General features: G+C 40.1%; 1 protein-coding gene across 1 annotated transcript in view; it reads right to left on the bottom strand.

Moving 5' to 3' along the window:
- LOC108938880 (trichohyalin-like) overlaps positions 1-24,006 on the bottom strand; it is a 38,117-nt gene that overhangs the window by 4,763 nt on the left and 9,348 nt on the right. Inside the window, exons 5-10 of the mRNA XM_029248483.1 lie at positions 23,037-23,765; positions 14,681-14,866; positions 11,345-11,848; positions 10,535-11,023; positions 2,868-3,356; positions 1,659-1,949 (exon numbers count right to left, since the gene is read on the bottom strand). Coding sequence (XP_029104316.1) covers positions 1,659-1,949; positions 2,868-3,356; positions 10,535-11,023; positions 11,345-11,848; positions 14,681-14,866; positions 23,037-23,765 — 2,688 coding nt within the window. The remainder of the gene's footprint in view (positions 1-1,658; positions 1,950-2,867; positions 3,357-10,534; positions 11,024-11,344; positions 11,849-14,680; positions 14,867-23,036; positions 23,766-24,006) is intronic.

The raw sequence follows: 24,006 nt of genomic DNA on the forward strand, positions 1-24,006 counted from the left end.
GCTTCAGTGCGCTCATATGTTCTTTCTGTCGCAGTAGTTCTGCCTTCGTTTCCTCAATTTCGTCTTTCTCCAGTTGTATCTCTTTCCATTTCTCTGTAATTTCCTTCTGTTTACCTTCAATTTCCACCTTTTCTAAATGTATCCTGTCCTTGTCTTTCATTAATTCATCTCTGGCTAGCTCAATTTCTTCTTTCTCTTTCTGAAGTTTGGCTTTCGTCTCTTCAATTGTATTCATCTCAATCTTTGTTGACTCCCTCAGGCGGCCAACGCGTTGTTTTTCCTCACTTATTTCAGCCTTCATTTTTTCGACGTCCTCTTTCTCTTTGCTCAGGTTTTCCGATCGCTTTTCCAGTCCTTCTCTTTCACTTTCGATTTCACCCCTCGTTATTGCCATCTTCCTCTCCTCCACGTTCCTCTCTTCTTTCCATCTCAGTAGCTCGGCCTTCGTTTGCTCAATTTCATCTTTCTCCAGTTGTATCTCTTTCCATTTCTCTGTAATTTCCTTCTGTTTACCTTCAATTTCCACCTTTTCTAAATGTATCCTGTCCTTGTCTTTCATTAATTCATCTCTGGCTAGCTCAATTTCTTCTTTCTCTTTCTGAAGTTTGGCTTTCGTCTCTTCAATTGTATTCATCTCAATCTTTGTTGACTCCCTCAGGCGGTCCAACGCGTTGTTTTTCCTCACTTATTTCAGCCTTCATTTTTTCGATGTCCTCTTTCTCTTTGCTCAGGTTTTCCGATCGCTTTTCCAGTCCTTCTCTTTCACTTTCGATTTCACCCCTCGTTATTGCCATCTTCCTCTCCTCCACGTTCCTCTCTTCTTTCCATCTCAGTAGCTCGGCCTTCGTTTGCTCAATTTCATCTTTCTCCAGTTGTATCTCTTTCCATTTCTCTGTAATTTCTTTCTGTTTACCATCAGTTTCCACCTTTGCAAATTCCTCCCAGTCCTTGTCTTTCATTATTCTCTCTCTGGCTAGCTCAATTTCTTCTTTTTCTTTTCGAAGTTTCTCTTTCATCTCTTCGACTGTTTTCATCTCTTTGCTTGCTGAGTCCTTCAGGCTTTCGGTAGTTTGTTTTTCCTTGCTTATTTCAGTCTTCATTTTCTGTATGTCCTCCTTCTCCTTTCTCAAGTCTTCCAGTCTCTTTTCCAGTTGTTCTTTTTCTCCTTCAATTTCAGCTTTCATTTTTGCTATTTTATTTTCCTCTGTGTGCTTCAGTGCGCTCATATGTTCTTTCTGTCGCAGTAGTTCTGCCTTCGTTTCCTCAATTTCGTCTTTTTCCAGTTGCATCTCTTTCCATTTCTCTGTAATTTCCTTCTGTTTACCTTCAATTTCCACCTTTTCTAAATGTATCCTGTCCTTGTCTTTCATTAATTCATCTCTGGCTAGCTCAATTTCTTCTTTCTCTTTCTGAAGTTTGGCTTTCGTCTCTTCAATTGTATTCATCTCAATCTTTGTTGACTCCCTCAGGCGGCCAACGCGTTGTTTTTCCTCACTTATTTCAGCCTTCATTTTTTCGATGTCCTCTTTCTCTTTGCTCAGGTTTTCCGATCGCTTTTCCAGTCCTTCTCTTTCACTTTCGATTTCACCCCTCGTTATTGCCATCTTCCTCTCCTCCACGTTCCTCTCTTCTTTCCATCTCAGTAGCTCGGCCTTCGTTTGCTCAATTTCATCTTTCTCCAGTTGTATCTCTTTCCATTTCTCAGTAATTTCTTTCTGTTTACCATCAGTTTCCACCTTTGCAAATTCCTCCCAGTCCTTGTCTTTCATTATTCTCTCTCTGGCTAGCTCAATTTCTTCTTTTTCTTTTCGAAGTTTCTCTTTCATCTCTTCGACTGTTTTCATCTCTTTGCTTGCTGAGTCCTTCAGGCTTTCGGTAGTTTGTTTTTCCTTGCTTATTTCAGTCTTCATTTTCTGTATGTCCTCCTTCTCCTTTCTCAATCTTCCAGTCTCTTTTCCAGTTGTTCTTTTTCTCCTTCAATTTCAGCTTTCATTTTTGCTATTTTATTTTCCTCTGTGTGCTTCAGTGCGCTCATATGTTCTTTCTGTCGCAGTAGTTCTGCCTTCGTTTCCTCAATTTCGTCTTTCTCCAGTTGTATCTCTTTCCATTTCTCTGTAATTTCCTTCTGTTTACCTTCAATTTCCACCTTTTCTAAATGTATCCTGTCCTTGTCTTTCATTAATTCATCTCTGGCTAGCTCAATTTCTTCTTTCTCTTTCTGAAGTTTGGCTTTCGTCTCTTCAATTGTATTCATCTCAATCTTTGTTGACTCCCTCAGGCGGTCAACGCGTTGTTTTTCCTCACTTATTTCAGCCTTCATTTTTTCGATGTCCTCTTTCTCTTTGCTCAGGTTTTCCGATCGCTTTTCCAGTCCTTCTCTTTCACTTTCGATTTCACCCCTCGTTATTGCCATCTTCCTCTCCTCCACGTTCCTCTCTTCTTTCCATCTCAGTAGCTCGGCCTTCGTTTGCTCAATTTCATCTTTCTCCAGTTGTATCTCTTTCCATTTCTCTGTAATTTCCTTCTGTTTACCTTCAATTTCCACCTTTTCTAAATGTATCCTGTCCTTGTCTTTCATTAATTCATCTCTGGCTAGCTCAATTTCTTCTTTCTCTTTCTGAAGTTTGGCTTTCGTCTCTTCAATTGTATTCATCTCAATCTTTGTTGACTCCCTCAGGCGGTCCAACGCGTTGTTTTTCCTCACTTATTTCAGCCTTCATTTTTTCGATGTCCTCTTTCTCTTTGCTCAGGTTTTCCGATCGCTTTTCCAGTCCTTCTCTTTCACTTTCGATTTCACCCCTCGTTATTGCCATCTTCCTCTCCTCCACGTTCCTCTCTTCTTTCCATCTCAGTAGCTCGGCCTTCGTTTGCTCAATTTCATCTTTCTCCAGTTGTATCTCTTTCCATTTCTCAGTAATTTCTTTCTGTTTACCATCAGTTTCCACCTTTGCAAATTCCTCCCAGTCCTTGTCTTTCATTATTCTCTCTCTGGCTAGCTCAATTTCTTCTTTTTCTTTTCGAAGTTTCTCTTTCATCTCTTCGACTGTTTTCATCTCTTTGCTTGCTGAGTCCTTCAGGCTTTCGGTAGTTTGTTTTTCCTTGCTTATTTCAGTCTTCATTTTCTGTATGTCCTCCTTCTCCTTTCTCAAGTCTTCCAGTCTCTTTTCCAGTTGTTCTTTTTCTCCTTCAATTTCAGCTTTCATTTTTGCTATTTTATTTTCCTCTGTGTGCTTCAGTGCGCTCATATGTTCTTTCTGTCGCAGTAGTTCTGCCTTCGTTTCCTCAATTTCGTCTTTCTCCAGTTGTATCTCTTTCCATTTCTCTGTAATTTCCTTCTGTTTACCTTCAATTTCCACCTTTTCTAAATGTATCCTGTCCTTGTCTTTCATTAATTCATCTCTGGCTAGCTCAATTTCTTCTTTCTCTTTCTGAAGTTTGGCTTTCGTCTCTTCAATTGTATTCATCTCAATCTTTGTTGACTCCCTCAGGCGGTCAACGCGTTGTTTTTCCTCACTTATTTCAGCCTTCATTTTTTCGATGTCCTCTTTCTCTTTGCTCAGGTTTTCCGATCGCTTTTCCAGTCCTTCTCTTTCACTTTCGATTTCACCCCTCGTTATTGCCATCTTCCTCTCCTCCACGTTCCTCTCTTCTTTCCATCTCAGTAGCTCGGCCTTCGTTTGCTCAATTTCATCTTTCTCCAGTTGTATCTCTTTCCATTTCTCAGTAATTTCTTTCTGTTTACCATCAGTTTCCACCTTTGCAAATTCCTCCCAGTCCTTGTCTTTCATTATTCTCTCTCTGGCTAGCTCAATTTCTTCTTTTTCTTTTCGAAGTTTCTCTTTCATCTCTTCGACTGTTTTCATCTCTTTGCTTGCTGAGTCCTTCAGGCTTTCGGTAGTTTGTTTTTCCTTGCTTATTTCAGTCTTCATTTTCTGTATGTCCTCCTTCTCCTTTCTCAAATCTTCCAGTCTCTTTTCCAGTTGTTCTTTTTCTCCTTCAATTTCAGCTTTCATTTTTGCTATTTTATTTTCCTCTGTGTGCTTCAGTGCGCTCATATGTTCTTTCTGTCGCAGTAGTTCTGCCTTCGTTTCCTCAATTTCGTCTTTCTCCAGTTGTATCTCTTTCCATTTCTCTGTAATTTCCTTCTGTTTACCTTCAATTTCCACCTTTTCTAAATGTATCCTGTCCTTGTCTTTCATTAATTCATCTCTGGCTAGCTCAATTTCTTCTTTCTCTTTCTGAAGTTTGGCTTTCGTCTCTTCAATTGTATTCATCTCAATCTTTGTTGACTCCCTCAGGCGGTCAACGCGTTGTTTTTCCTCACTTATTTCAGCCTTCATTTTTTCGATGTCCTCTTTCTCTTTGCTCAGGTTTTCCGATCGCTTTTCCAGTCCTTCTCTTTCACTTTCGATTTCACCCCTCGTTATTGCCATCTTCCTCTCCTCCACGTTCCTCTCTTCTTTCCATCTCAGTAGCTCGGCCTTCGTTTGCTCAATTTCATCTTTCTCCAGTTGTATCTCTTTCCATTTCTCTGTAATTTCCTTCTGTTTACCTTCAATTTCCACCTTTTCTAAATGTATCCTGTCCTTGTCTTTCATTAATTCATCTCTGGCTAGCTCAATTTCTTCTTTCTCTTTCTGAAGTTTGGCTTTCGTCTCTTCAATTGTATTCATCTCAATCTTTGTTGACTCCCTCAGGCGGTCAAGCGCGTTGTTTTTCCTCACTTATTTCAGCCTTCATTTTTTCGATGTCCTCTTTCTCTTTGCTCAGGTTTTCCGATCGCTTTTCCAGTCCTTCTCTTTCACTTTCGATTTCACCCCTCGTTATTGCCATCTTCCTCTCCTCCACGTTCCTCTCTTCTTTCCATCTCAGTAGCTCGGCCTTCGTTTGCTCAATTTCAGTCTTTCTCCAGTTGTATCTCTTTCCATTTCTCTGTAATTTCCTTCTGTTTACCTTCAATTTCCACCTTTTCTAAATGTATCCTGTCCTTGTCTTTCATTAATTCATCTCTGGCTAGCTCAATTTCTTCTTTCTCTTTCTGAAGTTTGGCTTTCGTCTCTTCAATTGTATTCATCTCAATCTTTGTTGACTCCCTCAGGCGGCCAACGCGTTGTTTTTCCTCACTTATTTCAGCCTTCATTTTTTCGATGTCCTCTTTCTCTTTGCTCAGGTTTTCCGATCGCTTTTCCAGTCCTTCTCTTTCACTTTCGATTTCACCCCTCGTTATTGCCATCTTCCTCTCCTCCACGTTCCTCTCTTCTTTCCATCTCAGTAGCTCGGCCTTCGTTTGCTCAATTTCATCTTTCTCCAGTTGTATCTCTTTCCATTTCTCAGTAATTTCTTTCTGTTTACCATCAGTTTCCACCTTTGCAAATTCCTCCCAGTCCTTGTCTTTCATTATTCTCTCTCTGGCTAGCTCAATTTCTTCTTTTTCTTTTCGAAGTTTCTCTTTCATCTCTTCGACTGTTTTCATCTCTTTGCTTGCTGAGTCCTTCAGGCTTTCGGTAGTTTGTTTTTCCTTGCTTATTTCAGTCTTCATTTTCTGTATGTCCTCCTTCTCCTTTCTCAAGTCTTCCAGTCTCTTTTCCAGTTGTTCTTTTTCTCCTTCAATTTCAGCTTTCATTTTTGCTATTTTATTTTCCTCTGTGTGCTTCAGTGCGCTCATATGTTCTTTCTGTCGCAGTAGTTCTGCCTTCGTTTCCTCAATTTCGTCTTTCTCCAGTTGTATCTCTTTCCATTTCTCTGTAATTTCCTTCTGTTTACCTTCAATTTCCACCTTTTCTAAATGTATCCTGTCCTTGTCTTTCATTAATTCATCTCTGGCTAGCTCAATTTCTTCTTTCTCTTTCTGAAGTTTGGCTTTCGTCTCTTCAATTGTATTCATCTCAATCTTTGTTGACTCCCTCAGGCGGCCAACGCGTTGTTTTTCCTCACTTATTTCAGCCTTCATTTTTTCGATGTCCTCTTTCTCTTTGCTCAGGTTTTCCGATCGCTTTTCCAGTCCTTCTCTTTCACTTTCGATTTCACCCCTCGTTATTGCCATCTTCCTCTCCTCCACGTTCCTCTCTTCTTTCCATCTCAGTAGCTCGGCCTTCGTTTGCTCAATTTCATCTTTCTCCAGTTGTATCTCTTTCCATTTCTCAGTAATTTCTTTCTGTTTACCATCAGTTTCCACCTTTGCAAATTCCTCCCAGTCCTTGTCTTTCATTATTCTCTCTCTGGCTAGCTCAATTTCTTCTTTTTCTTTTCGAAGTTTCTCTTTCATCTCTTCGACTGTTTTCATCTCTTTGCTTGCTGAGTCCTTCAGGCTTTCGGTAGTTTGTTTTTCCTTGCTTATTTCAGTCTTCATTTTCTGTATGTCCTCCTTCTCCTTTCTCAAATCTTCCAGTCTCTTTTCCAGTTGTTCTTTTTCTCCTTCAATTTCAGCTTTCATTTTTGCTATTTTATTTTCCTCTGTGTGCTTCAGTGCGCTCATATGTTCTTTCTGTCGCAGTAGTTCTGCCTTCGTTTCCTCAATTTCGTCTTTTTCCAGTTGCATCTCTTTCCATTTCTCTGTAATTTCCTTCTGTTTACCTTCAATTTCCACCTTTTCTAAATGTATCCTGTCCTTGTCTTTCATTAATTCATCTCTGGCTAGCTCAATTTCTTCTTTCTCTTTCTGAAGTTTGGCTTTCGTCTCTTCAATTGTATTCATCTCAATCTTTGTTGACTCCCTCAGGCGGTCAACGCGTTGTTTTTCCTCACTTATTTCAGCCTTCATTTTTTCGATGTCCTCTTTCTCTTTGCTCAGGTTTTCCGATCGCTTTTCCAGTCCTTCTCTTTCACTTTCGATTTCACCCCTCGTTATTGCCATCTTCCTCTCCTCCACGTTCCTCTCTTCTTTCCATCTCAGTAGCTCGGCCTTCGTTTGCTCAATTTCATCTTTCTCCAGTTGTATCTCTTTCCATTTCTCTGTAATTTCCTTCTGTTTACCTTCAATTTCCACCTTTTCTAAATGTATCCTGTCCTTGTCTTTCATTAATTCATCTCTGGCTAGTTCAATTTCTTCTTTCTCTTTCTGAAGTTTGGCTTTCGTCTCTTCAATTGTATTCATCTCAATCTTTGTTGACTCCCTCAGGCGGCCAACGCGTTGTTTTTCCTCACTTATTTCAGCCTTCATTTTTTCGATGTCCTCTTTCTCTTTGCTCAGGTTTTCCGATCGCTTTTCCAGTCCTTCTCTTTCACTTTCGATTTCACCCCTCGTTATTGCCATCTTCCTCTCCTCCACGTTCCTCTCTTCTTTCCATCTCAGTAGCTCGGCCTTCGTTTGCTCAATTTCATCTTTCTCCAGTTGTATCTCTTTCCATTTCTCAGTAATTTCTTTCTGTTTACCATCAGTTTCCACCTTTGCAAATTCCTCCCAGTCCTTGTCTTTCATTATTCTCTCTCTGGCTAGCTCAATTTCTTCTTTTTCTTTTCGAAGTTTCTCTTTCATCTCTTCGACTGTTTTCATCTCTTTGCTTGCTGAGTCCTTCAGGCTTTCGGTAGTTTGTTTTTCCTTGCTTATTTCAGTCTTCATTTTCTGTATGTCCTCCTTCTCCTTTCTCAAATCTTCCAGTCTCTTTTCCAGTTGTTCTTTTTCTCCTTCAATTTCAGCTTTCATTTTTGCTATTTTATTTTCCTCTGTGTGCTTCAGTGCGCTCATATGTTCTTTCTGTCGCAGTAGTTCTGCCTTCGTTTCCTCAATTTTGTCTTTTTCCAGTTGCATCTCTTTCCATTTCTCTGTAATTTCCTTCTGTTTACCTTCAATTTCCACCTTTTCTAAATGTATCCTGTCCTTGTCTTTCATTAATTCATCTCTGGCTAGCTCAATTTCTTCTTTCTCTTTCTGAAGTTTGGCTTTCGTCTCTTCAATTGTATTCATCTCAATCTTTGTTGACTCCCTCAGGCGGCCAACGCGTTGTTTTTCCTCACTTATTTCAGCCTTCATTTTTTCGATGTCCTCTTTCTCTTTGCTCAGGTTTTCCGATCGCTTTTCCAGTCCTTCTCTTTCACTTTCGATTTCACCCCTCGTTATTGCCATCTTCCTCTCCTCCACGTTCCTCTCTTCTTTCCATCTCAGTAGCTCGGCCTTCGTTTGCTCAATTTCATCTTTCTCCAGTTGTATCTCTTTCCATTTCTCTGTAATTTCTTTCTGTTTACCATCAGTTTCCACCTTTGCAAATTCCTCCCAGTCCTTGTCTTTCATTATTCTCTCTCTGGCTAGCTCAATTTCTTCTTTTTCTTTTCGAAGTTTCTCTTTCATCTCTTCGACTGTTTTCATCTCTTTGCTTGCTGAGTCCTTCAGGCTTTCGGTAGTTTGTTTTTCCTTGCTTATTTCAGTCTTCATTTTCTGTATGTCCTCCTTCTCCTTTCTCAAATCTTCCAGTCTCTTTTCCAGTTGTTCTTTTTCTCCTTCAATTTCAGCTTTCATTTTTGCTATTTTATTTTCCTCTGTGTGCTTCAGTGCGCTCATATGTTCTTTCTGTCGCAGTAGTTCTGCCTTCGTTTCCTCAATTTCGTCTTTCTCCAGTTGTATCTCTTTCCATTTCTCTGTAATTTCCTTCTGTTTACCTTCAATTTCCACCTTTTCTAAATGTATCCTGTCCTTGTCTTTCATTAATTCATCTCTGGCTAGCTCAATTTCTTCTTTCTCTTTCTGAAGTTTGGCTTTCGTCTCTTCAATTGTATTCATCTCAATCTTTGTTGACTCCCTCAGGCGGCCAACGCGTTGTTTTTCCTCACTTATTTCAGCCTTCATTTTTTCGATGTCCTCTTTCTCTTTGCTCAGGTTTTCCGATCGCTTTTCCAGTCCTTCTCTTTCACTTTCGATTTCACCCCTCGTTATTGCCATCTTCCTCTCCTCCACGTTCCTCTCTTCTTTCCATCTCAGTAGCTCGGCCTTCGTTTGCTCAATTTCATCTTTCTCCAGTTGTATCTCTTTCCATTTCTCTGTAATTTCCTTCTGTTTACCTTCAATTTCCACCTTTTCTAAATGTATCCTGTCCTTGTCTTTCATTAATTCATCTCTGGCTAGCTCAATTTCTTCTTTCTCTTTCTGAAGTTTGGCTTTCGTCTCTTCAATTGTATTCATCTCAATCTTTGTTGACTCCCTCAGGCGGTCAACGCGTTGTTTTTCCTCACTTATTTCAGCCTTCATTTTTTCGACGTCCTCTTTCTCTTTGCTCAGGTTTTCCGATCGCTTTTCCAGTCCTTCTCTTTCACTTTCGATTTCACCCCTCGTTATTGCCATCTTCCTCTCCTCCACGTTCCTCTCTTCTTTCCATCTCAGTAGCTCGGCCTTCGTTTGCTCAATTTCATCTTTCTCCAGTTGTATCTCTTTCCATTTCTCAGTAATTTCTTTCTGTTTACCATCAGTTTCCACCTTTGCAAATTCCTCCCAGTCCTTGTCTTTCATTATTCTCTCTCTGGCTAGCTCAATTTCTTCTTTTTCTTTTCGAAGTTTCTCTTTCATCTCTTCGACTGTTTTCATCTCTTTGCTTGCTGAGTCCTTCAGGCTTTCGGTAGTTTGTTTTTCCTTGCTTATTTCAGTCTTCATTTTCTGTATGTCCTCCTTCTCCTTTCTCAAGTCTTCCAGTCTCTTTTCCAGTTGTTCTTTTTCTCCTTCAATTTCAGCTTTCATTTTTGCTATTTTATTTTCCTCTGTGTGCTTCAGTGCGCTCATATGTTCTTTCTGTCGCAGTAGTTCTGCCTTCGTTTCCTCAATTTCGTCTTTTTCCAGTTGCATCTCTTTCCATTTCTCTGTAATTTCCTTCTGTTTACCTTCAATTTCCACCTTTTCTAAATGTATCCTGTCCTTGTCTTTCATTAATTCATCTCTGGCTAGCTCAATTTCTTCTTTCTCTTTCTGAAGTTTGGCTTTCGTCTCTTCAATTGTATTCATCTCAATCTTTGTTGACTCCCTCAGGCGGTCAGCGCGTTGTTTTTCCTCACTTATTTCAGCCTTCATTTTTTCGATGTCCTCTTTCTCTTTGCTCAGGTTTTCCGATCGCTTTTCCAGTCCTTCTCTTTCACTTTCGATTTCACCCCTCGTTATTGCCATCTTCCTCTCCTCCACGTTCCTCTCTTCTTTCCATCTCAGTAGCTCGGCCTTCGTTTGCTCAATTTCGTCTTTCTCCAGTTGTATCTCTTTCCATTTCTCTGTAATTTCCTTCTGTTTACCTTCAATTTCCACCTTTTCTAAATGTATCCTGTCCTTGTCTTTCATTAATTCATCTCTGGCTAGCTCAATTTCTTCTTTCTCTTTCTGAAGTTTGGCTTTCGTCTCTTCAATTGTATTCATCTCAATCTTTGTTGACTCCCTCAGGCGGCCAACGCGTTGTTTTTCCTCACTTATTTCAGCCTTCATTTTTTCGATGTCCTCTTTCTCTTTGCTCAGGTTTTCCGATCGCTTTTCCAGTCCTTCTCTTTCACTTTCGATTTCACCCCTCGTTATTGCCATCTTCCTCTCCTCCACGTTCCTCTCTTCTTTCCATCTCAGTAGCTCGGCCTTCGTTTGCTCAATTTCATCTTTCTCCAGTTGTATCTCTTTCCATTTCTCAGTAATTTCTTTCTGTTTACCATCAGTTTCCACCTTTGCAAATTCCTCCCAGTCCTTGTCTTTCATTATTCTCTCTCTGGCTAGCTCAATTTCTTCTTTTTCTTTTCGAAGTTTCTCTTTCATCTCTTCGACTGTTTTCATCTCTTTGCTTGCTGAGTCCTTCAGGCTTTCGGTAGTTTGTTTTTCCTTGCTTATTTCAGTCTTCATTTTCTGTATGTCCTCCTTCTCCTTTCTCAAGTCTTCCAGTCTCTTTTCCAGTTGTTCTTTTTCTCCTTCAATTTCAGCTTTCATTTTTGCTATTTTATTTTCCTCTGTGTGCTTCAGTGCGCTCATATGTTCTTTCTGTCGCAGTAGTTCTGCCTTCGTTTCCTCAATTTCGTCTTTCTCCAGTTGTATCTCTTTCCATTTCTCTGTAATTTCCTTCTGTTTACCTTCAATTTCCACCTTTTCTAAATGTATCCTGTCCTTGTCTTTCATTAATTCATCTCTGGCTAGCTCAATTTCTTCTTTCTCTTTCTGAAGTTTGGCTTTCGTCTCTTCAATTGTATTCATCTCAATCTTTGTTGACTCCCTCAGGCGGTCAACGCGTTGTTTTTCCTCACTTATTTCAGCCTTCATTTTTTCGATGTCCTCTTTCTCTTTGCTCAGGTTTTCCGATCGCTTTTCCAGTCCTTCTCTTTCACTTTCGATTTCACCCCTCGTTATTGCCATCTTCCTCTCCTCCACGTTCCTCTCTTCTTTCCATCTCAGTAGCTCGGCCTTCGTTTGCTCAATTTCATCTTTCTCCAGTTGTATCTCTTTCCATTTCTCTGTAATTTCTTTCTGTTTACCATCAGTTTCCACCTTTGCAAATTCCTCCCAGTCCTTGTCTTTCATTATTCTCTCTCTGGCTAGCTCAATTTCTTCTTTTTCTTTTCGAAGTTTCTCTTTCATCTCTTCGACTGTTTTCATCTCTTTGCTTGCTGAGTCCTTCAGGCTTTCGGTAGTTTGTTTTTCCTTGCTTATTTCAGTCTTCATTTTCTGTATGTCCTCCTTCTCCTTTCTCAAGTCTTCCAGTCTCTTTTCCAGTTGTTCTTTTTCTCCTTCAATTTCAGCTTTCATTTTTGCTATTTTATTTTCCTCTGTGTGCTTCAGTGCGCTCATATGTTCTTTCTGTCGCAGTAGTTCTGCCTTCGTTTCCTCAATTTCGTCTTTTTCCAGTTGCATCTCTTTCCATTTCTCTGTAATTTCCTTCTGTTTACCTTCAATTTCCACCTTTTCTAAATGTATCCTGTCCTTGTCTTTCATTAATTCATCTCTGGCTAGCTCAATTTCTTCTTTCTCTTTCTGAAGTTTGGCTTTCGTCTCTTCAATTGTATTCATCTCAATCTTTGTTGACTCCCTCAGGCGGCCAACGCGTTGTTTTTCCTCACTTATTTCAGCCTTCATTTTTTCGACGTCCTCTTTCTCTTTGCTCAGGTTTTCCGATCGCTTTTCCAGTCCTTCTCTTTCACTTTCGATTTCACCCCTCGTTATTGCCATCTTCCTCTCCTCCACGTTCCTCTCTTCTTTCCATCTCAGTAGCTCGGCCTTCGTTTGCTCAATTTCATCTTTCTCCAGTTGTATCTCTTTCCATTTCTCAGTAATTTCTTTCTGTTTACCATCAGTTTCCACCTTTGCAAATTCCTCCCAGTCCTTGTCTTTCATTATTCTCTCTCTGGCTAGCTCAATTTCTTCTTTTTCTTTTCGAAGTTTCTCTTTCATCTCTTCGACTGTTTTCATCTCTTTGCTTGCTGAGTCCTTCAGGCTTTCGGTAGTTTGTTTTTCCTTGCTTATTTCAGTCTTCATTTTCTGTATGTCCTCCTTCTCCTTTCTCAAATCTTCCAGTCTCTTTTCCAGTTGTTCTTTTTCTCCTTCAATTTCAGCTTTCATTTTTGCTATTTTATTTTCCTCTGTGTGCTTCAGTGCGCTCATATGTTCTTTCTGTCGCAGTAGTTCTGCCTTCGTTTCCTCAATTTCGTCTTTTTCCAGTTGCATCTCTTTCCATTTCTCTGTAATTTCCTTCTGTTTACCTTCAATTTCCACCTTTTCTAAATGTATCCTGTCCTTGTCTTTCATTAATTCATCTCTGGCTAGCTCAATTTCTTCTTTCTCTTTCTGAAGTTTGGCTTTCGTCTCTTCAATTGTATTCATCTCAATCTTTGTTGACTCCCTCAGGCGGTCAACGCGTTGTTTTTCCTCACTTATTTCAGCCTTCATTTTTTCGATGTCCTCTTTCTCTTTGCTCAGGTTTTCCGATCGCTTTTCCAGTCCTTCTCTTTCACTTTCGATTTCACCCCTCGTTATTGCCATCTTCCTCTCCTCCACGTTCCTCTCTTCTTTCCATCTCAGTAGCTCGGCCTTCGTTTGCTCAATTTCATCTTTCTCCAGTTGTATCTCTTTCCATTTCTCTGTAATTTCCTTCTGTTTACCTTCAATTTCCACCTTTTCTAAATGTATCCTGTCCTTGTCTTTCATTAATTCATCTCTGGCTAGCCTCAATTTCTTCTTTCTCTTTCTGAAGTTTGGCTTTCGTCTCTTCAATTGTATTCATCTCAATCTTTGTTGACTCCCTCAGGCGGCCAACGCGTTGTTTTTCCTCACTTATTTCAGCCTTCATTTTTTCGATGTCCTCTTTCTCTTTGCTCAGGTTTTCCGATCGCTTTTCCAGTCCTTCTCTTTCACTTTCGATTTCACCCCTCGTTATTGCCATCTTCCTCTCCTCCACGTTCCTCTCTTCTTTCCATCTCAGTAGCTCGGCCTTCGTTTGCTCAATTTCATCTTTCTCCAGTTGTATCTCTTTCCATTTCTCAGTAATTTCTTTCTGTTTACCATCAGTTTCCACCTTTGCAAATTCCTCCCAGTCCTTGTCTTTCATTATTCTCTCTCTGGCTAGCTCAATTTCTTCTTTTTCTTTTCGAAGTTTCTCTTTCATCTCTTCGACTGTTTTCATCTCTTTGCTTGCTGAGTCCTTCAGGCTTTCGGTAGTTTGTTTTTCCTTGCTTATTTCAGTCTTCATTTTCTGTATGTCCTCCTTCTCCTTTCTCAAGTCTTCCAGTCTCTTTTCCAGTTGTTCTTTTTCTCCTTCAATTTCAGCTTTCATTTTTGCTATTTTATTTTCCTCTGTGTGCTTCAGTGCGCTCATATGTTCTTTCTGTCGCAGTAGTTCTGCCTTCGTTTCCTCAATTTGTCTTTTTCCAGTTGCATCTCTTTCCATTTCTCTGTAATTTCCTTCTGTTTACCTTCAATTTCCACCTTTTCTAAATGTATCCTGTCCTTGTCTTTCATTAATTCATCTCTGGCTAGCTCAATTTCTTCTTTCTCTTTCTGAAGTTTGGCTTTCGTCTCTTCAATTGTATTCATCTCAATCTTTGTTGACTCCCTCAGGCGGCCAGCGCGTTGTTTTTCCTCACTTATTTCAGCCTTCATTTTTTCGATGTCCTCTTTCTCTTTGCTCAGGTTTTCCGATCGCTTTTCCAGTCCTTCTCTTTCACTTTCGATTTCACCCCTCGTTATTGCCATCTTCCTCTCCTCCACGTTCCTCTCTTCTTTCCATCTCAGTAGCTCGGCCTTCGTTTGCTCAATTTCATCTTTCTCCAGTTGTATCTCTTTCCATTTCTCAGTAATTTCTTTCTGTTTACCATCAGTTTCCACCTTTGCAAATTCCTCCCAGTCCTTGTCTTTCATTATTCTCTCTCTGGCTAGCTCAATTTCTTCTTTTTCTTTTCGAAGTTTCTCTTTCATCTCTTCGACTGTTTTCATCTCTTTGCTTGCTGAGTCCTTCAGGCTTTCGGTAGTTTGTTTTTCCTTGCTTATTTCAGTCTTCATTTTCTGTATGTCCTCCTTCTCCTTTCTCAAATCTTCCAGTCTCTTTTCCAGTTGTTCTTTTTCTCCTTCAATTTCAGCTTTCATTTTTGCTATTTTATTTTCCTCTGTGTGCTTCAGTGCGCTCATATGTTCTTTCTGTCGCAGTAGTTCTGCCTTCGTTTCCTCAATTTCGTCTTTCTCCAGTTGTATCTCTTTCCATTTCTCTGTAATTTCCTTCTGTTTACCTTCAATTTCCACCTTTTCTAAATGTATCCTGTCCTTGTCTTTCATTAATTCATCTCTGGCTAGCTCAATTTCTTCTTTCTCTTTCTGAAGTTTGGCTTTCGTCTCTTCAATTGTATTCATCTCAATCTTTGTTGACTCCCTCAGGCGGCCAACGCGTTGTTTTTCCTCACTTATTTCAGCCTTCATTTTTTCGATGTCCTCTTTCTCTTTGCTCAGGTTTTCCGATCGCTTTTCCAGTCCTTCTCTTTCACTTTCGATTTCACCCCTCGTTATTGCCATCTTCCTCTCCTCCACGTTCCTCTCTTCTTTCCATCTCAGTAGCTCGGCCTTCGTTTGCTCAATTTCATCTTTCTCCAGTTGTATCTCTTTCCATTTCTCTGTAATTTCCTTCTGTTTACCTTCAATTTCCACCTTTTCTAAATGTATCCTGTCCTTGTCTTTCATTATTCTCTCTCTGGCTAGCTCAATTTCTTCTTTTTCTTTCTGAAGTTTGGCTTTCGTCTCTTCAATTGTATTCATCTCAATCTTTGTTGACTCCCTCAGGCGGTCAACGCGTTGTTTTTCCTCACTTATTTCAGCCTTCATTTTTTCGATGTCCTCTTTCTCTTTGCTCAGGTTTTCCGATCGCTTTTCCAGTCCTTCTCTTTCACTTTCGATTTCACCCCTCGTTATTGCCATCTTCCTCTCCTCCACGTTCCTCTCTTCTTTCCATCTCAGTAGCTCGGCCTTCGTTTGCTCAATTTCATCTTTCTCCAGTTGTATCTCTTTCCATTTCTCAGTAATTTCTTTCTGTTTACCATCAGTTTCCACCTTTGCAAATTCCTCCCAGTCCTTGTCTTTCATTATTCTCTCTCTGGCTAGCTCAATTTCTTCTTTTTCTTTTCGAAGTTTCTCTTTCATCTCTTCGACTGTTTTCATCTCTTTGCTTGCTGAGTCCTTCAGGCTTTCGGTAGTTTGTTTTTCCTTGCTTATTTCAGTCTTCATTTTCTGTATGTCCTCCTTCTCCTTTCTCAAGTCTTCCAGTCTCTTTTCCAGTTGTTCTTTTTCTCCTTCAATTTCAGCTTTCATTTTTGCTATTTTATTTTCCTCTGTGTGCTTCAGTGCGCTCATATGTTCTCTCTGTCGCAGTAGTTCTGCCTTCGTTTCCTCAATTTCGTCTTTCTCCAGTTGTATCTCTTTCCATTTCTCTGTAATTTCCTTCTGTTTACCTTCAATTTCCACCTTTTCTAAATGTATCCTGTCCTTGTCTTTCATTAATTCATCTCTGGCTAGCTCAATTTCTTCTTTCTCTTTCTGAAGTTTGGCTTTCGTCTCTTCAATTGTATTCATCTCAATCTTTGTTGACTCCCTCAGGCGGCCAACGCGTTGTTTTTCCTCACTTATTTCAGCCTTCATTTTTTCGATGTCCTCTTTCTCTTTGCTCAGGTTTTCCGATCGCTTTTCCAGTCCTTCTCTTTCACTTTCGATTTCACCCCTCGTTATTGCCATCTTCCTCTCCTCCACGTTCCTCTCTTCTTTCCATCTCAGTAGCTCGGCCTTCGTTTGCTCAATTTCATCTTTCTCCAGTTGTATCTCTTTCCATTTCTCTGTAATTTCCTTCTGTTTACCTTCAATTTCCACCTTTTCTAAATGTATCCTGTCCTTGTCTTTCATTAATTCATCTCTGGCTAGCTCAATTTCTTCTTTCTCTTTCTGAAGTTTGGCTTTCGTCTCTTCAATTGTATTCATCTCAATCTTTGTTGACTCCCTCAGGCGGTCAACGCGTTGTTTTTCCTCACTTATTTCAGCCTTCATTTTTTCGATGTCCTCTTTCTCTTTGCTCAGGTTTTCCGATCGCTTTTCCAGTCCTTCTCTTTCACTTTCGATTTCACCCCTCGTTATTGCCATCTTCCTCTCCTCCACGTTCCTCTCTTCTTTCCATCTCAGTAGCTCGGCCTTCATTTGCTCAATTTCATCTTTCTCCAGTTGTATCTCTTTCCATTTCTCAGTAATTTCTTTCTGTTTACCATCAGTTTCCACCTTTGCAAATTCCTCCCAGTCCTTGTCTTTCATTATTCTCTCTCTGGCTAGCTCAATTTCTTCTTTTTCTTTTCGAAGTTTCTCTTTCATCTCTTCGACTGTTTTCATCTCTTTGCTTGCTGAGTCCTTCAGGCTTTCGGTAGTTTGTTTTTCCTTGCTTATTTCAGTCTTCATTTTCTGTATGTCCTCCTTCTCCTTTCTCAAGTCTTCCAGTCTCTTTTCCAGTTGTTCTTTTTCTCCTTCAATTTCAGCTTTCATTTTTGCTATTTTATTTTCCTCTGTGTGCTTCAGTGCGCTCATATGTTCTTTCTGTCGCAGTAGTTCTGCCTTCGTTTCCTCAATTTCGTCTTTTTCCAGTTGCATCTCTTTCCATTTCTCTGTAATTTCCTTCTGTTTACCTTCAATTTCCACCTTTTCTAAATGTATCCTGTCCTTGTCTTTCATTAATTCATCTCTGGCTAGCTCAATTTCTTCTTTCTCTTTCTGAAGTTTGGCTTTCGTCTCTTCAATTGTATTCATCTCAATCTTTGTTGACTCCCTCAGGCGGTCAACGCGTTGTTTTTCCTCACTTATTTCAGCCTTCATTTTTTCGATGTCCTCTTTCTCTTTGCTCAGGTTTTCCGATCGCTTTTCCAGTCCTTCTCTTTCACTTTCGATTTCACCCCTCGTTATTGCCATCTTCCTCTCCTCCACGTTCCTCTCTTCTTTCCATCTCAGTAGCTCGGCCTTCGTTTGCTCAATTTCATCTTTCTCCAGTTGTATCTCTTTCCATTTCTCAGTAATTTCCTTCTGTTTACCTTCAATTTCCACCTTTTCTAAATGTATCCTGTCCTTGTCTTTCATTAATTCATCTCTGGCTAGCTCAATTTCTTCTTTCTCTTTCTGAAGTTTGGCTTTCGTCTCTTCAATTGTATTCATCTCAATCTTTGTTGACTCCCTCAGGCGGCCAACGCGTTGTTTTTCCTCACTTATTTCAGCCTTCATTTTTTCGATGTCCTCTTTCTCTTTGCTCAGGTTTTCCGATCGCTTTTCCAGTCCTTCTCTTTCACTTTCGATTTCACCCCTCGTTATTGCCATCTTCCTCTCCTCCACGTTCCTCTCTTCTTTCCATCTCAGTAGCTCGGCCTTCGTTTGCTCAATTTCGTCTTTCTCCAGTTGTATCTCTTTCCATTTCTCTGTAATTTCCTTCTGTTTACCTTCAATTTCCACCTTTTCTAAATGTATCCTGTCCTTGTCTTTCATTAATTCATCTCTGGCTAGCTCAATTTCTTCTTTCTCTTTCTGAAGTTTGGCTTTCGTCTCTTCAATTGTATTCATCTCAATCTTTGTTGACTCCCTCAGGCGGTCAACGCGTTGTTTTTCCTCACTTATTTCAGCCTTCATTTTTTCGATGTCCTCTTTCTCTTTGCTCAGGTTTTCCGATCGCTTTTCCAGTCCTTCTCTTTCACTTTCGATTTCACCCCTCGTTATTGCCATCTTCCTCTCCTCCACGTTCCTCTCTTCTTTCCATCTCAGTAGCTCGGCCTTCGTTTGCTCAATTTCATCTTTCTCCAGTTGTATCTCTTTCCATTTCTCAGTAATTTCTTTCTGTTTACCATCAGTTTCCACCTTTGCAAATTCCTCCCAGTCCTTGTCTTTCATTATTCTCTCTCTGGCTAGCTCAATTTCTTCTTTTTCTTTTCGAAGTTTCTCTTTCATCTCTTCGACTGTTTTCATCTCTTTGCTTGCTGAGTCCTTCAGGCTTTCGGTAGTTTGTTTTTCCTTGCTTATTTCAGTCTTCATTTTCTGTATGTCCTCCTTCTCCTTTCTCAAGTCTTCCAGTCTCTTTTCCAGTTGTTCTTTTTCTCCTTCAATTTCAGCTTTCATTTTTGCTATTTTATTTTCCTCTGTGTGCTTCAGTGCGCTCATATGTTCTTTCTGTCGCAGTAGTTCTGCCTTCGTTTCCTCAATTTCGTCTTTCTCCAGTTGTATCTCTTTCCATTTCTCTGTAATTTCCTTCTGTTTACCTTCAATTTCCACCTTTTCTAAATGTATCCTGTCCTTGTCTTTCATTAATTCATCTCTGGCTAGCTCAATTTCTTCTTTCTCTTTTTGAAGTTTGGCTTTCGTCTCTTCAATTGTATTCATCTCAATCTTTGTTGACTCCCTCAGGCGGTCAACGCGTTGTTTTTCCTCACTTATTTCAGCCTTCATTTTTTCGATGTCCTCTTTCTCTTTGCTCAGGTTTTCCGATCGCTTTTCCAGTCCTTCTCTTTCACTTTCGATTTCACCCCTCGTTATTGCCATCTTCCTCTCCTCCACGTTCCTCTCTTCTTTCCATCTCAGTAGCTCGGCCTTCGTTTGCTCAATTTCATCTTTCTCCAGTTGTATCTCTTTCCATTTCTCAGTAATTTCTTTCTGTTTACCATCAGTTTCCACCTTTGCAAATTCCTCCCAGTCCTTGTCTTTCATTATTCTCTCTCTGGCTAGCTCAATTTCTTCTTTTTCTTTTCGAAGTTTCTCTTTCATCTCTTCGACTGTTTTCATCTCTTTGCTTGCTGAGTCCTTCAGGCTTTCGGTAGTTTGTTTTTCCTTGCTTATTTCAGTCTTCATTTTCTGTATGTCCTCCTTCTCCTTTCTCAAATCTTCCAGTCTCTTTTCCAGTTGTTCTTTTTCTCCTTCAATTTCAGCTTTCATTTTTGCTATTTTATTTTCCTCTGTGTGCTTCAGTGCGCTCATATGTTCTTTCTGTCGCAGTAGTTCTGCCTTCGTTTGCTCAATTTCATCTTTCTCCAGTTGTATCTCTTTCCATTTCTCTGTAATTTCCTTCTGTTTACCTTCAATTTCCACCTTTTCTAAATGTATCCTGTCCTTGTCTTTCATTAATTCATCTCTGGCTAGCTCAATTTCTTCTTTCTCTTTCTGAAGTTTGGCTTTCGTCTCTTCAATTGTATTCATCTCAATCTTTGTTGACTCCCTCAGGCGGTCAACGCGTTGTTTTTCCTCACTTATTTCAGCCTTCATTTTTTCGATGTCCTCTTTCTCTTTGCTCAGGTTTTCCGATCGCTTTTCCAGTCCTTCTCTTTCACTTTCGATTTCACCCCTCGTTATTGCCATCTTCCTCTCCTCCACGTTCCTCTCTTCTTTCCATCTCAGTAGCTCGGCCTTCGTTTGCTCAATTTCATCTTTCTCCAGTTGTATCTCTTTCCATTTCTCTGTAATTTCTTTCTGTTTACCTTCAATTTCCACCTTTTCTAAATGTATCCTGTCCTTGTCTTTCATTAATTCATCTCTGGCTAGCTCAATTTCTTCTTTCTCTTTCTGAAGTTTGGCTTTCGTCTCTTCAATTGTATTCATCTCAATCTTTGTTGACTCCCTCAGGCGGCCAACGCGTTGTTTTTCCTCACTTATTTCAGCCTTCATTTTTTCGATGTCCTCTTTCTCTTTGCTCAGGTTTTCCGATCGCTTTTCCAGTCCTTCTCTTTCACTTTCGATTTCACCCCTCGTTATTGCCATCTTCCTCTCCTCCACGTTCCTCTCTTCTTTCCATCTCAGTAGCTCGGCCTTCGTTTGCTCAATTTCATCTTTCTCCAGTTGTATCTCTTTCCATTTCTCAGTAATTTCTTTCTGTTTACCATCAGTTTCCACCTTTGCAAATTCCTCCCAGTCCTTGTCTTTCATTATTCTCTCTCTGGCTAGCTCAATTTCTTCTTTTTCTTTTCGAAGTTTCTCTTTCATCTCTTCGACTGTTTTCATCTCTTTGCTTGCTGAGTCCTTCAGGCTTTCGGTAGTTTGTTTTTCCTTGCTTATTTCAGTCTTCATTTTCTGTATGTCCTCCTTCTCCTTTCTCAAGTCTTCCAGTCTCTTTTCCAGTTGTTCTTTTTCTCCTTCAATTTCAGCTTTCATTTTTGCTATTTTATTTTCCTCTGTGTGCTTCAGTGCGCTCATATGTTCTTTCTGTCGCAGTAGTTCTGCCTTCGTTTCCTCAATTTCGTCTTTCTCCAGTTGTATCTCTTTCCATTTCTCTGTAATTTCCTTCTGTTTACCTTCAATTTCCACCTTTTCTAAATGTATCCTGTCCTTGTCTTTCATTAATTCATCTCTGGCTAGCTCAATTTCTTCTTTCTCTTTCTGAAGTTTGGCTTTCGTCTCTTCAATTGTATTCATCTCAATCTTTGTTGACTCCCTCAGGCGGTCAACGCGTTGTTTTTCCTCACTTATTTCAGCCTTCATTTTTTCGACTGTCCTCTTTCTCTTTGCTCAGGTTTTCCGATCGCTTTTCCAGTCCTTCTCTTTCACTTTCGATTTCACCCCTCGTTATTGCCATCTTCCTCTCCTCCACGTTCCTCTCTTCTTTCCATCTCAGTAGCTCGGCCTTCGTTTGCTCAATTTCGTCTTTCTCCAGTTGTATCTCTTTCCATTTCTCTGTAATTTCCTTCTGTTTACCTTCAATTTCCACCTTTTCTAAATGTATCCTGTCCTTGTCTTTCATTAATTCATCTCTGGCTAGCTCAATTTCTTCTTTCTCTTTCTGAAGTTTGGCTTTCGTCTCTTCAATTGTATTCATCTCAATCTTTGTTGACTCCCTCAGGCGGTCAACGCGTTGTTTTTCCTCACTTATTTCAGCCTTCATTTTTTCGACGTCCTCTTTCTCTTTGCTCAGGTTTTCCGATCGCTTTTCCAGTCCTTCTCTTTCACTTTCGATTTCACCCCTCGTTATTGCCATCTTCCTCTCCTCCACGTTCCTCTCTTCTTTCCATCTCAGTAGCTCGGCCTTCGTTTGCTCAATTTCATCTTTCTCCAGTTGTATCTCTTTCCATTTCTCTGTAATTTCCTTCTGTTTACCTTCAATTTCCACCTTTTCTAAATGTATCCTGTCCTTGTCTTTCATTAATTCATCTCTGGCTAGCTCAATTTCTTCTTTCTCTTTCTGAAGTTTGGCTTTCGTCTCTTCAATTGTATTCATCTCAATCTTTGTTGACTCCCTCAGGCGGTCAACGCGTTGTTTTTCCTCACTTATTTCAGCCTTCATTTTTTCGATGTCCTCTTTCTCTTTGCTCAGGTTTTCCGATCGCTTTTCCAGTCCTTCTCTTTCACTTTCGATTTCACCCCTCGTTATTGCCATCTTCCTCTCCTCCACGTTCCTCTCTTCTTTCCATCTCAGTAGCTCGGCCTTCGTTTGCTCAATTTCATCTTTCTCCAGTTGTATCTCTTTCCATTTCTCTGTAATTTCTTTCTGTTTACCATCAGTTTCCACCTTTGCAAATTCCTCCCAGTCCTTGTCTTTCATTATTCTCTCTCTGGCTAGCTCAATTTCTTCTTTTTCTTTTCGAAGTTTCTCTTTCATCTCTTCGACTGTTTTCATCTCTTTGCTTGCTGAGTCCTTCAGGCTTTCGGTAGTTTGTTTTTCCTTGCTTATTTCAGTCTTCATTTTCTGTATGTCCTCCTTCTCCTTTCTCAAGTCTTCCAGTCTCTTTTCCAGTTGTTCTTTTTCTCCTTCAATTTCAGCTTTCATTTTTGCTATTTTATTTTCCTCTGTGTGCTTCAGTGCGCTCATATGTTCTTTCTGTCGCAGTAGTTCTGCCTTCGTTTCCTCAATTTCGTCTTTCTCCAGTTGTATCTCTTTCCATTTCTCTGTAATTTCCTTCTGTTTACCTTCAATTTCCACCTTTTCTAAATGTATCCTGTCCTTGTCTTTCATTAATTCATCTCTGGCTAGCTCAATTTCTTCTTTCTCTTTCTGAAGTTTGGCTTTCGTCTCTTCAATTGTATTCATCTCAATCTTTGTTGACTCCCTCAGGCGGCCAACGCGTTGTTTTTCCTCACTTATTTCAGCCTTCATTTTTTCGACGTCCTCTTTCTCTTTGCTCAGGTTTTCCGATCGCTTTTCCAGTCCTTCTCTTTCACTTTCGATTTCACCCCTCGTTATTGCCATCTTCCTCTCCTCCACGTTCCTCTCTTCTTTCCATCTCAGTAGCTCGGCCTTCGTTTGCTCAATTTCATCTTTCTCCAGTTGTATCTCTTTCCATTTCTCTGTAATTTCCTTCTGTTTACCTTCAATTTCCACCTTTTCTAAATGTATCCTGTCCTTGTCTTTCATTAATTCATCTCTGGCTAGCTCAATTTCTTCTTTCTCTTTCTGAAGTTTGGCTTTCGTCTCTTCAATTGTATTCATCTCAATCTTTGTTGACTCCCTCAGGCGGCCAACGCGTTGTTTTTCCTCACTTATTTCAGCCTTCATTTTTTCGATGTCCTCTTTCTCTTTGCTCAGGTTTTCCGATCGCTTTTCCAGTCCTTCTCTTTCACTTTCGATTTCACCCCTCGTTATTGCCATCTTCCTCTCCTCCACGTTCCTCTCTTCTTTCCATCTCAGTAGCTTGGCCTTCGTTTGCTCAATTTCATCTTTCTCCAGTTGTATCTCTTTCCATTTCTCTGTAATTTCTTTCTGTTTACCATCAGTTTCCACCTTTGCAAATTCCTCCCAGTCCTTGTCTTTCATTATTCTCTCTCTGGCTAGCTCAATTTCTTCTTTTTCTTTTCGAAGTTTCTCTTTCATCTCTTCGACTGTTTTCATCTCTTTGCTTGCTGAGTCCTTCAGGCTTTCGGTAGTTTGTTTTTCCTTGCTTATTTCAGTCTTCATTTTCTGTATGTCCTCCTTCTCCTTTCTCAAGTCTTCCAGTCTCTTTTCCAGTTGTTCTTTTTCTCCTTCAATTTCAGCTTTCATTTTTGCTATTTTATTTTCCTCTGTGTGCTTCAGTGCGCTCATATGTTCTTTCTGTCGCAGTAGTTCTGCCTTCGTTTCCTCAATTTCGTCTTTCTCCAGTTGTATCTCTTTCCATTTCTCTGTAATTTCCTTCTGTTTACCTTCAATTTCCACCTTTTCTAAATGTATCCTGTCCTTGTCTTTCATTAATTCATCTCTGGCTTGCTCAATTTCTTCCTTTTCTTTTTGAAGTTTGTTTTTCATCTCTTCGACTGTTTCCATCTCTTTGCTTGTTGAGTCCTTCAGACTTTCAGTAGTATGTTTTTCCTTGCTTATTTCAGTCTTCAGTTTCTTTATCTCCTCTTTCTCCTCAGTTTGGTTCTGTATTGTTTGTACCATGTTTTCCATTTCATCCTTCCCAGAAAATTTTATAATTAGTGTTTTACATGTATATGCATGCTAACACATCCACATGTTGAGAGAAGCAATTGGTCCTGAGCAGCGTATCGGCGAGCCGGAGCCTAACCCGGCAACACATGGAGCAACGCTGGAGGGGGACTGAACATACCCAGGACAGGATGCCAGACCATCACAGGGCACCCCAAGCGGGACGCAAACCCCAGACCACCTAGAGAGCAGGCACAGGCCAAACCTG

The sequence above is a fragment of the Scleropages formosus genome, chromosome 23 (genome assembly GCF_900964775.1).
Source record: "Scleropages formosus chromosome 23, fSclFor1.1, whole genome shotgun sequence".
NCBI lineage: Eukaryota > Metazoa > Chordata > Actinopteri > Osteoglossiformes > Osteoglossidae > Scleropages > Scleropages formosus.